The 12,500-nt window shown below is 44.4% G+C and overlaps 1 protein-coding gene across 1 annotated transcript in view; it reads left to right on the top strand.

Annotated features, from left to right (window-relative positions):
• Positions 1–12,500, top strand: part of LOC134446435 (VPS10 domain-containing receptor SorCS1-like) — a 549,670-nt gene that overhangs the window by 25,453 nt on the left and 511,717 nt on the right. Inside the window, exon 11 of the mRNA XM_063195805.1 lies at positions 401–572. Within this exon, the coding sequence (XP_063051875.1) occupies positions 401–572 (172 nt within the window). The remainder of the gene's footprint in view (positions 1–400; positions 573–12,500) is intronic.

Genomic DNA, 12,500 nt, shown 5'->3' on the forward strand with positions numbered 1-12,500 from the left:
CACACACACACACACACACACACACACACACACACACACACACACACACACACACACACACACACACACACACACACACACGGACAGACGGACGGAAGGACGGACGGATGTTTAAACTAGATAACCGAAACGTTGTTTATTAAAGAAAGAACAGCAAAATGGTCAGTGTGCGGGAGTTTCTTTCAGTTATAAACTAGATAAACAACCATCAATCCTATTAAGTCATGTATTTTAAACAGATAGATTTACCTTTACAGGGTTTTAAGGAATCTCTTTAAATGAGTTTTTTTGTTTTTTGAGGTTTTTTGTTCATACTGACTCATTTTGTTATTTATGTCCCTGCATTCTGTCTTCTATAAACTCTTACTTACTTTACCTGCTTCCTCTGTCTGTGCTCCAGCTACAGGAGGGTCGTGTCCAATAACTGCACAGGTGGAGTGCTGGACCTCTACACAGCTCGCAGGCAGCCGTGTCCACGCCAGGCCCCCAGGGGGCTCCACCTGGTCACCAGCGACGGCACGCTCACCGCCACCGTCAACGGCAACGTCACCTTCATGGTGTTCCTGGAAGAGGTGAGTCTTGGGCAGTCTATGGGCAGTCATGGGTGAGCGGTTAGGGCGTCAGACTTGCATCCCAGAGGTTGCCGGTTCGACTCCCGACCCGCCAGGTTGGTGGGGGGAGTAATCAACCAGTGCTCTCTCCCCCATCCTCCTCCATGACTGAGGTACCCTGAGCATGGTACCGTCCCACCGCACTGCTCCCCATGGGGCGCCACTGAGGGCTGCCCCCTTGCACGGGTGAGGCATAAATGCAATTTCGTTGTGTGCAGTGTGCAGTGTTCACTTGTGTGCTGTGGAGTGCTGTGTCACAATGACAATGGGAGTTGGAGTTTCCCAATGGACTTTCACTTTCACTTCAGACCTGTAGGTCAAGTCTACTCAGCTAAGGGCCAAAGACATCGAGCACTAATCTGTAAAACTAAGCAAAATCCATACTACATTCATTATAGTCCATATCATCTAGAGATCAGTGATTTGGCAAATTCCATTTGATGACTTTATTAAATTCAATAAATAATCAAATTTAATTTAATGACAATTCATTAGTTCACTATCTGAAGTTTGGATGACGCATGTATGCATACATCTTCGTTCTTGCTGGAGAAAAGGCTTCTTGTGATAGCACCGTTCTCGCAGGGGAATCAATGTCCATGCGGTGGAACGATCATCTCCACTGCACTCAAGAAGTGGAGATTAGTTGGATAAAGGGGCATATTGGATAAGATCGCTGGCCGTGGTGCTGAAGTACTGCCAAGCCTGAGAAATATCTACTCTACTCGGTAAACAAACATTCTCAAGGTCAGAGTACGGGGCACCACTGAGAGCTCGAGCAGTATTTGCGCCCACAGATATGTGCGAGGTCTGAGCGGACACCGGCCGGCGGATGATGGGCAGAGAGCAATGGAGCAAGGTGAACTGGAGAGGAAGCTTGGATTGGCAGAAGGGAGGCAAACAGGGAGGTGGTGGGTGCGAGTGAGATAGCAAATTTCTGATTGGAGCCAGGTGAGCAGAGAATAAATGCTGTGTGGGCGTTCCAAATTTTGTTGCACTGGAATTCTAGCGAATGATGGCTAAGCAAAGAATGGGATGCAGATGGTTAACCCATTTTGTCCTAAGCCTTTTTTGGGAAAGGATGCCCTCTGCCTATTAAATTCTAAATATCTCAGCCTCCGAGGCATATACAGACATGAAATAGGTTACATTTAAAATCTAGAACATTCATTTTGCACTAGTATAGTGTTCATTCAGCTCTAACATACCCACATCTTTAATAAAACAGCTCAAATCTCATGAACTTCAATGCAGCGTATATGTGTGGTGGTGGGTGCGAGTGAGATAGCAAATTTCTGATTGGAGCCAGGTGAGCAGAGAATAAATGCTGTGTGGTTAATTAGTGGGCGTTCCAAATTTTGTTGCACTGGAATTCTAGCGAATGATGGCTAAGCAAAGAATGGGATGCAGATGGTTAACCCATTTTGTCCTAAGCCTTTTTTGGAAAAGGATGCCCTCTGCCTATTAAATTCTAAATATCTCAGCCTCCGAGGCATATACATACATGAAATAGGTTACATTTAAAATCTAGAACCTTCATTTTGGTTAAATGGATATTTAATTATTCTATATTTCGTGCTGAATTCCGACGAATGAAGAATAGAAGACAGGTGGTTAATTAGGGAATGTCAAATTTCCTTGCGCTTCTCCTGAACTTTCGTTTTTAACAAAACGTGCATTTCCAGGCTGCACTGTTCACTATGACCCTCATGAAGTATTACAGTTCAAAAGTAGCACAGCAAAACGTCAATGGCAATGCTCTCATACCGTTGCCCTTAAACAATCCCTCTCTGCATCTTGCCCCACTTGCTTTGTGAGATGCTGCCTGACACAACTGTGTCAATACAACCATGTGTGACCATCCACACACCTTTTCCTGGCCTCTATTGTCATGGCTGCCCCTCTCTTATATAGTATGTGGAGACACAGAAGTTGACTTTTTTTTCGTTGTGTACACTGTGTGTGTTGTTTAATCAGAGCCCAACAAGGTCCATTGAAGTTTACTTAAGTAAGTGTGTCACTGAAGTTGTTTTACTTTTTTATATTTTGTATGGCTAAATTCATCATCATAATATAAGTGTCACAATAATAAATCCTTAGCTCTTAGTCCTTAATTATGTTTAGTTATTTGATAATTATCCTTAATTATTAGCTTCATTGATTAATGTTAGTCCATAATGATCTCCTAAGGGACACTGTTTTATCCTCTTTTTCCAGGTTACTCATGATACTTTAATCCAAATAACTTCTATTTAGGTCCAGGGTTTTGTTTGCAGTCTGTGGAATTATAATGTATGGCAGGGGTATTCAATTATATTTCAACAAGGGCCATTTTTCCAAATTCCTCCCAGGAAAGGGGCCGAACTATACGTATGTATTATGGTTGCCAACTGTCAATGAAAAAAAAAAATGGGAGACTTCATTGAAGTGGAGGGTCTGGGGGTCCTCCCCCAGAAAATGTAGCATTCCTTAGATGTAATTTCCTGCATTTTAACGTCCCGTGTCCCGTTTCAGCATGATAACGGAGCCCATACTTTTAACGAAATTCTGTATTTGAAGGGGCTTGTGGGGGGCCAGAACCTTGCTGTCCAAGGGCCACATCTGCCATTTGAATAGCCCTGTCGCCATTTGAATAGCCCTGATGTATGGGGTTAGTTTCCTTGCTCATGGGCATTTCGGACATCAATCAGGGTGCCAGATGTACAATAATTATCGTATTTGAACCATCATTTTGTCCATTTTTGTCCTCTGTACGATCAAAAAAACATGATGTACCATAATTTCAGAGTTGTCATTCAGTTCATTTAGATGCCTTGAAACAACCATTTGGTCCTTGTATGATAATTTCCTCCCAAAAAGCCCCCCAAAACAATAATTTTGAGGTTTTGGTATGATAATTCAGCATTTTTTACCTTCTGGCAACACAAACATTCCTGCTGTTCGTATGGGAATCAAACCTTATGGTTAAATATTTGCAGTCAGTCATGTGCTTGAGTCTGCATAAAGAAGAGAAGAGAAGAGAAGAGAAGAGAGGAGAATCGTAATCCTCATAGGATATAACACAGCAGATTGTCGGGAGCTGTTTAGTAGGGCTGCACGATTATGGAAAAAATCATAATCACGATTATTTTGGTCAAAATCATAATCACGATTATTAATCACGATTATTGATTTTTGCAGATTTTTTTGAAAATTATAACAAGACGAAATATAACAAAGAATGAATTACATACGGGATGAGCAAAATAAAATGAATTGTAATAATTATGTAAAGGCAATAGCATAAAACTTAAGTGGACAGATTTCTGGCCAGAAACACCAGCCTGTCAGTATGTTCTGGCTTCAAGGACGCTCTCAAAAGTAGGTCACTATTGCCACGATTAAATCACGATTAAAATCATGAGTTCGATTTCACCCTGTTATCACGATTTTGATTATTTTTCGATTAATTGTGCAGCCCTACTGTCTAGTAGGGATGGCACAAACCGCACCGAAAACCGAAACCGTACAATTTACACACATACCGAACCGAACCGTGCAATCCATCGCAAACCGCAATTCATGTACTGCCCAGAAAAACAGAGATTCTAGGAGTATCTTATCCAGTCTCTCTGATTAAAACATTAGCGTATAAGACCAATCAGAGGATGACACAATTAAAATCACACCATTTTCACATTATAAGCCTATACAAACCATATGTAGGATATTTAGTGATAAGTCCGATTCTATTAGCCAATTGAAAGAGGGCACTTGGAACGCTCAGACAGCGCACATCAGCTGACGACAGTTTAAGTGCAAGCGCAGGTTAGCAGTTCTCAGACACATGCAAAAGGTCAAATTCAACTTGCGCATCATCACTTTATAACTGTTATATAAACATTGTTTAATATTCCCAGTTCACCATTTATCATGAACTTAAAAAAAAGAACCGTAGAGAACCGAAAACCGTGACCTTCACACCGTGATATGAACCGAACCGTGAATTTTGTGAACCGTACCACCCCTACTGTCTAGGTGTATTCATTATTTGAATCATAATGAAATATATCCTCCCATCAATTTTATTCTTCTGGTCCGTGAATCATTAGTGGCTGTTCATCTGTGAATCTCTAGATCATCTGAGCGTCTCTATCGCTGATAGAATCTCTACGCTGCCACCCGCACTGTCCCCATCCATCCTTTAGCATGCGTGCTCTGTCACCGACGTGACATTCACCTCAGGCGTGAGCAAATGTCACGCACCTATGAAATGGCATGCCGACAAGCTGTAACCACCCCTCCTCTAATTCTCTCTCTTTCTTTCTCCTTCCTCTCTTTTCCTCCTCTGTTCACCACTCCTCCCCCCTTTTTTTCTATCTACATACTGTGTTGTCTTTCCCTGCTCCCTCCTCTAACCAACTTTTCTTGTCTTTCCTGGTGTCCTGTCATGACCTCCTCTGTCAATGCCTTATCATTCTCTCTATTCATCTTTTTTTACCCTTTTTTCTTGCGTTCATTTCATATTTTTTCCATCTTTTTGATCATTTCTGCATCGTAAACTGCCGTTAACTCTCCACCCTCCATTTCAGGGTTCCGGTTTCCGCACTTCCATCATGCTGGACTTTGGTAACGGCAACACCATCACCTACTCCAACATCAGCACGGTGGAGGACGGCATCCGCCACGTGTACCGCAGCGTGGGAATCTACAGAGTGGCAGCCACCGCCAGGAACGACCTGGGAGCAGAGACTGTGGTGCTCTTTCTGCACGTCACATGTGAGTCTGAACCAAAGTAACAGTTATAGCAGAGAGAGTAGAGAGAGAGAGAGGTTCCATTGGCCCATTGTTTCCGGGTTCTATTATTGCAAGGGGGAGGGGGGAAATCCCCCTTTAGGCAGACCTAGGCAGACCTAAGGACTGTTCTATTCAATGCTAGGAGCATTATGACACGCCCCTTTAGGCAGACCGGAACCTGGTCACATTAGGTGCCCATAGAAACCTATTATGTTGGCATATCTCTATACTTAAAGAATCTCTGGTTACAGTATGATGTGCCCTCCTAGTCATCACACATTCAGCAGACACAGACAGACAATTAAGCTTTGACCAATCAATTAAAGGTGCACTGTGTAGAATGTGGCCAGAATGGGTACTGCAATTATGCTGCTCATTGAAAACTGTGCTGCCTATTACCACATGTGATGTTTTCATGAATATTTACTAAATAATGAACATATATGCACATTTGGGAGAGGGGGCTGTAGAATAGGTGCTAGATATTTACATGCACTCAGCAGCAATACAATCTCTCTCTCTCTCTCTCTCTCTCTCTCTCTCTCTCTCTCTCTCTCTCTCTCTCTCTCTCTCTCTCTCTCTCTCTCTCTCTCTTTCTTTCTTTCTGTCTGTCTTTCTTTCTCTCTTTCTTTCTCTCTTTCTTTCTGTCTTTTTTTCTCTCTCTCTCCCTCTCTCTCTCTCTCACACACACACACACAGGCGGGCGGTAGATGCACTAGCCGTTAGTTATTGACCAGGGAGCATGAAGCGCTCCAATGTATCAATCTCTGTCTCTCTCCCATGTGCATGAGAGTTGCACACAGACCTGTCCATCCCGATATGCTATCGAGGCAAATGAGGCCAAAAAGGCTCCCAAACACCAGCCATGAAAAATAGCATCCACGCACACACAGGCAAAAACACAAACGCACACACACACACACACACACACACACACACACACACACACACACACACACACACAAACCCACCAGAGATGGTCCCATACAACGGCCATGAAAAATAGCATGCACGCACACACAGGCAAAAACACAAATGCACACGCACACGCACACACACACACACAAACACACACACACACACATACACACGCGCGCACACACGCACACACACGCACACAAACCCACCAGAGATGGTCCCATACAACGGCCATGAAAAATAGCATGCACGCACACACAGGCAAAAACACAAATGCACACGCACACGCACACACACACACACAAACACACACACACACACATACACATGCGCGCACACACGCACACAAACCCACCAGAGATGGTCCCATACACCGGCCATGAAAAATAGCATGCACGCACACACACAGGCAAACAGAAACACACACACAGCCACACGCACGCACACAAACCCAGCAGAGTGGGTCCCATGAGCCAGCCATGAAAAATAACACACAGATGGTGGAACAGACACACTCCTACTGCCATGGGATATGGATGAATGGAGAGGTTTCTTCGTTCCATTCTGTTGTTTACTGAGTTTGGGGGGCATTTCCACATACGCTGCTTCTATACTTTGTTCTCTCTCTGACCTTCTCTTGCTCTCCATTTACGATACGATACGATTATACTTTATTGTCAGTTTTCACCGAAATTCTTTTTGCGTCCCTGAGCAACACTCGCTTAAGACAGGACATACACATAACATCACATCACAAGACTATTGCACAACTGACAATTTCTCCAAAAGTGCCGGGGCCCTATTTCTCCAAAAGTGCCCAGGCCCTATTTCTCATCCAGTTCAGCTCTGTTTCACTCTCACATCTCCATTTATTTTATTATCCCATGTCTCTCTGTCTTTTCTCATATCATAGTGTATCTCTGATTTTGCTCTCGTGTTCTTCTCCTCTCCTTTATCTCTCCATCTGTTTTTTCTCTTTGTTTGTCCTCTAGTAGGCTTGTTTAGATGGCATTTGTCTGTTGTGTTGACTAGATTTCTGCCTTCATGTCCCTGTACTGGTTTTTCATTACTCAACCTCTCTCTCTTGTGATCCCCAACTACCACCTACCACCCCATATGCTCTGACCCCCACCACCCTCACCCACGCATTGCCCTCCAGCCATGTACCTCCACCTCCTAACGTTTATCCTCTATCTCCACTCCATCCATCATCCCGTATGTCCAACCCTCTGCTGACACGAATCTCTACCCCTGTTTGCCTTATTGTTGCAATTGTTATTTATTGATCTGATTTAGTTTGATATTTAGTATAATATTTCAAATTCTGTCCTTGTTTTATGTGTCACTTCATATGGGTAAGCGGTTTGGGCATCAGACTTGTAGCCCAAAGGTTGCCGGTTCGACTTCCAACCCGCCAGGTTGTGTGTGTGTGTGTGTGTGTGTGTGTGTGGGTGGGCTTTCTCCCAGAGATATCTATTGATTTGCATTGACTGTCGAGCACTCTGGCAACCAACACATTTGCATTTATTATTTGATTAAATATTTAAATAAAAAAGTAATTTCATCTAATCTAATCTTATCTTTTGATTACCATTATTTAATAATACAAATTGGGCCAGACGTTTCCCACCCCATTCCACCCTCCAACTTCACTTTCCACTCTCCCACCCCAAAGCTGCCCATCCTAATTCCACCACCCCTCCCCCTTACCTTCTCTCTCCTCTCCTGGCCAATCAGGTCCCCTGGAGCATATCCACCTGTCGGCTCCCTTCGTGGCCGTGAAGAACAAAGAGGTGAACGTGACGGCCGTGCTGTGGCCCAGCCAGGTGGGCACCGTCACCTACATCTGGTGGCTCGGCAACAGCAGCGAGGTGAGTGAGTGGGAACCTTTGTCAGCTCTATGGCTCAGATGATGCCCCCTAAGTGCAATGCCTTGTATGACATACAAATATGTCTGATTTGACTAGAAGCACAGCAGGTGACACCCAGTTTCCAACACGATGTAGCCCGATGACCCGAGACGTCACGAAAAAATAAATATTGGGAGCAAAAGAAATCCTGGTCGTGTAGCGGACTTTTTCTCAGAATCATCTGGCCTTTCCCATTACTAATCTCTACCCCTATCCCTACGCCTTCCCCATGCCCCTCATGCTTTGTCAACGAAGCTGTAAGGTGTAGGGCTTGAAACTCAACCGCTACGAATTAGGATATCCCTTCAACAATCACGGAATGACACTCACAGCTGTCACTAATTCCATGCATGAGGTTGACGTTAATAGCGATTTTTTTCATGTGCGTTTCACGGAGAAAAGGGCCATCATACATTAGGACAATGTTAAACTTAGTACAATGGAATAATTATTACCACTTCAAAACCGTCAATTGCTGCAAAAATACTTAAAGTTGTGTGCTGTTGTGGGTGCCGCGGCTTTGCGCCAATTTTTAAATGAATTCGCAATGCATCCAGGGAAATCTGTCGAAGCCCTCCGTCGACGGAGTGTGGTGTCGAAAAATCTCCTTGCGGAGGGGTGGAAAGGCCTTCGCTGCGTCCTTACCAATCTATCTGAACGTGAATCAGGATGCCACTACGCCTACACGTGGACGCGCAAAACGGAGGCAAAGGGGAACGGCGTAGGGCTAAGAAGTGTAATGGGATTCACCCGTAGTCATAGTAGCAGGAGTGGGGTAAAGCATGATGCTAAAACACTCATCATTGTTATGCCACAAGCTGATGTGTTGAAATAATTTGTCATGAAAGCTCCAGAGAGCTGGCATGACAGATACTGTAAATGACAAACAGGTTGATGCTCACAGGAAAGATGATGAATGGTAGTTGGAGCATGATGATGATGATGATGATGATGATGAACTTGTTAATATGCTAGGCTCCTGACTTCCGGTGGCTTGCAGGATGCACTAGGCCAGGGTTTCCCAAAGTGGGGTGCGTGCATCCCTGGGGGTGCGCGGCCTGCCACAAGGGGGCGCGTGAGCTGAATAGAGCAATGGCTGAGATGTGTGTTTTTACACAGAGTAATGAAAATTACAGTTTTTAATTGTTTGATGAATTGTATGCTGGAAGAATCCATCTGAAGTAATTTATAACTCCTAGACTTGTAAGGAGCAACAAGTTCCATTGTAATGATGGCAGAAAAAACTATTGGAAATGAGTTTTGCTCAAAATGTGCGGTTCTGCAACATTCGCTTTGGGGATGCGCGAACCACATTGAAATGTAAAAGGGGGTGCGCAGGGAAAAAAAGTTTGGGAACCGCTGCACTAGGCTATAGCAAAAATGAACTGAAATTCAGCTATATGGAGAGCGAGTGGGAGATAGAGAAGTTATTCAGTCAGCCACAAAACCTGCTGGAGACATCTTTGATTCGTTGCATGATCACTGAGTAAATTAGAGTCCTGGAGATTGAGAATCACTGAGTGCTCAGTAGCACAAACAATAGGCGATGACACACACGTACGAACACACGCACGCACGCACGCACACACGCACGCACGCACGCACACACACGCACGCACCCGCACACACACAGACACACAGACATACGCACGCATGCACACAGACAAACACACACAAACAAACACACACACACAAGTAAACAAATAAGCCTCCTTTCCTAGGCTTCTTTCTATTCCAGTTCTGCTACTACCCTATTCTTTTTTTCCTTCTTCCTCCTCCTTCTTCTCCTCCTCCTCCTCCTCTTCCTCCCCCTCCTCCTCCTCTTCCTTCTCCTCTTCCTCTTCCTCCTCCTCTTCCTCCTCCTCCTCTTCCTCCTCCTCCTCTCCCTCCTCCTCCTCCTCCTCCTCCTCCTCCTCCTTCTTCCTCCTCTACCCTTCCTCCTCCTCCTCCTCCTCTATTCTTCCTCCGCGTCCTCCTCCTCCTCCTCCTCTTCCTCTCTCACCTCACATCTTCTCTTTCTTTCTTCTTTTTTTTCATTGTTTTTTCTGTTTGTCTAGTCTAGGGCTTCAGAATGATGGCCACTACTAAGGGACCCACCACAGAGGAGAATGGATGTGTCTGTGTGTGCGTGTGTGCGTGTGTGCGTGTGTGTGTGTGTGTATGAGAAAGAAAGAGAGAGAGAGAGAGAGAGAGAGAGAGAGAGAGAGAGAGAGAGAGAGAGAGAGCGAGAGAGAGAGAGAGAGAGAGAGAGAGAGAGAGAGAGAGACAGAGAGAGAGAGCTTGGCGATGGCTGTGTTCCAAATTAAGCCAACATATCGGTATGCAGTTAGGCAGACCGACAAGGACCTCCCATGAGGCACATACTTTATAAACAACCACACGCACGCACGCACGCGCGCATGCACACACACACACACACACACACACACACACACACACACACACACACACACACACACACACACACACACACACACACACACACACACACACACACACACACACAGACACACACACAGACACACACACACACACACACACACACACACACACACACACACACACACACACACAGGTCCTTGGTGAGTGTGCCATTGAAGAATTTCTATTCCCTCCTTTCTTACCTGTTTGCCTCTGGCAATGTATTTCTTAGAGTCTCCTCTGTGCTCTATCCTTTTCACCCACAAAAATAACGTTCCTTTATTCGCGCACACTAGACACACACAAACACAAACTCCTGAATCTTTTTCTCCTACTTTGTTTTTTTTTTCCTGAAAACACAGCCAGTGATAACCCTGGATGGAAGTGTGGCCTTCACGTTCTCCAGAGAGGGAACCAATCTTGTCACAGTGCAGGTGTCCGCTGGGAACATTATCCTGCAGGACAGGAAGACCATCGCTGTCCATGGTACGCCCTAACTTTGAGTGCGTTACAATATGCGACCTTGCATCCTCCAGTTGTGTCTCTTGTGGCCTCATACCAGGAAGTAATATGTCATGATGACATCACTGACAACAGCATTATATTTCAATGTCTCGCAAAAGCTCAATTGTAGAGTCTTTTTCTCATTTGCAATTGGGATGGTGAACGAAAAACAGTCCCTCAAAAGTTGTTGTGGCTAGGCTGACAACTGGGAAACTTTATCGTTTTCTCCACGGAGGAGGGGCCAGGAGGCGGGACGAGGAGACAAGCGCAAGTGGAGGAGGCAAGGTCGCATATTGCAACGCATTCTTTGCCTCACTCTTATGCTCGACCTCATATGTCAACAACGAAACACTACCACCAGCAACAACAAAGATGTAAAAAACATTCAGCTGATTTTTCTGGCACCTAGAGCACTTTACCAAGAAGTTGAAGAAGCAACAAAGTCGGCACAGCACAAAAAAGTTTGAATCAGCGATGAATAAATGTGTATCTGAACAAAGTGGAAACACATTATTAGCAGAGACTAAAGCGAAAATGAACAAATGAATAAAGTTTGCTGATTAGATAGCCGATAGACGAGGAAAAGAAAGCCTTTTGTAGAACAACTTTAACCCTTATATACGTACCTGCTTTACAGTTTTTTTCAATTGCTAACAAGTGCTTACCCATACTTTGGATACTTTTTCTAAACTCTTAACACAGACTACCACCTACCAAGCACAATTGGCCAAACAGTTCATTTTCTTCTGAAAAGCACACACTGTTAAATATACACAAAGAAACGCATTCATTGACTGCTAATTGTGTTAAAAAGGCATGTAATGTGTCAACTGTATGGCAATGAAAAGCCCTTGGTGTGCTAACTGTATTAAGAGTTTTGCAAATGTCGCTGAGGTTTGCAAAAGCTTGTTAGCAATTGAAAAAAACTGTAAAGGAAAAAAAAAGAGGCAGACCATACGTAGATCTTTCTGTTTCTGTAATCAGTAACATCAAACCAAAGCAGGCTTCATGTGCCATCAAAGAAAAATCAATCAAAGCATATTGACTCATCATGAAAACCAGACAAAACTAATCAAATGACATCAAAACTTCAAAGCAATCACTCACTGACTTTCTCTCTGTCTTATATCTATCTACCTGTGTGTGTGTGTGTGTGTGCGTGTGTGCATACGTGCGTGTGTCTTCTACCACCATCTGCAGAGTACTTCAAGTCCCATCTCCTGGACTTCTCCTCCAACCTGGATGAGCACAACCCTGATGTGGCCGAGTGGAGGCTGGACATCAGCCGGGTCATCAGGAACAACATGGTTCAAGTGAGTCTCCCCCCCCCCCCCCTCTTTCTCTCTCTCCCCTCTCTCTC

Source organism: Engraulis encrasicolus, chromosome 1, assembly GCF_034702125.1.
Source record: "Engraulis encrasicolus isolate BLACKSEA-1 chromosome 1, IST_EnEncr_1.0, whole genome shotgun sequence".
Lineage (NCBI taxonomy): Eukaryota > Metazoa > Chordata > Actinopteri > Clupeiformes > Engraulidae > Engraulis > Engraulis encrasicolus.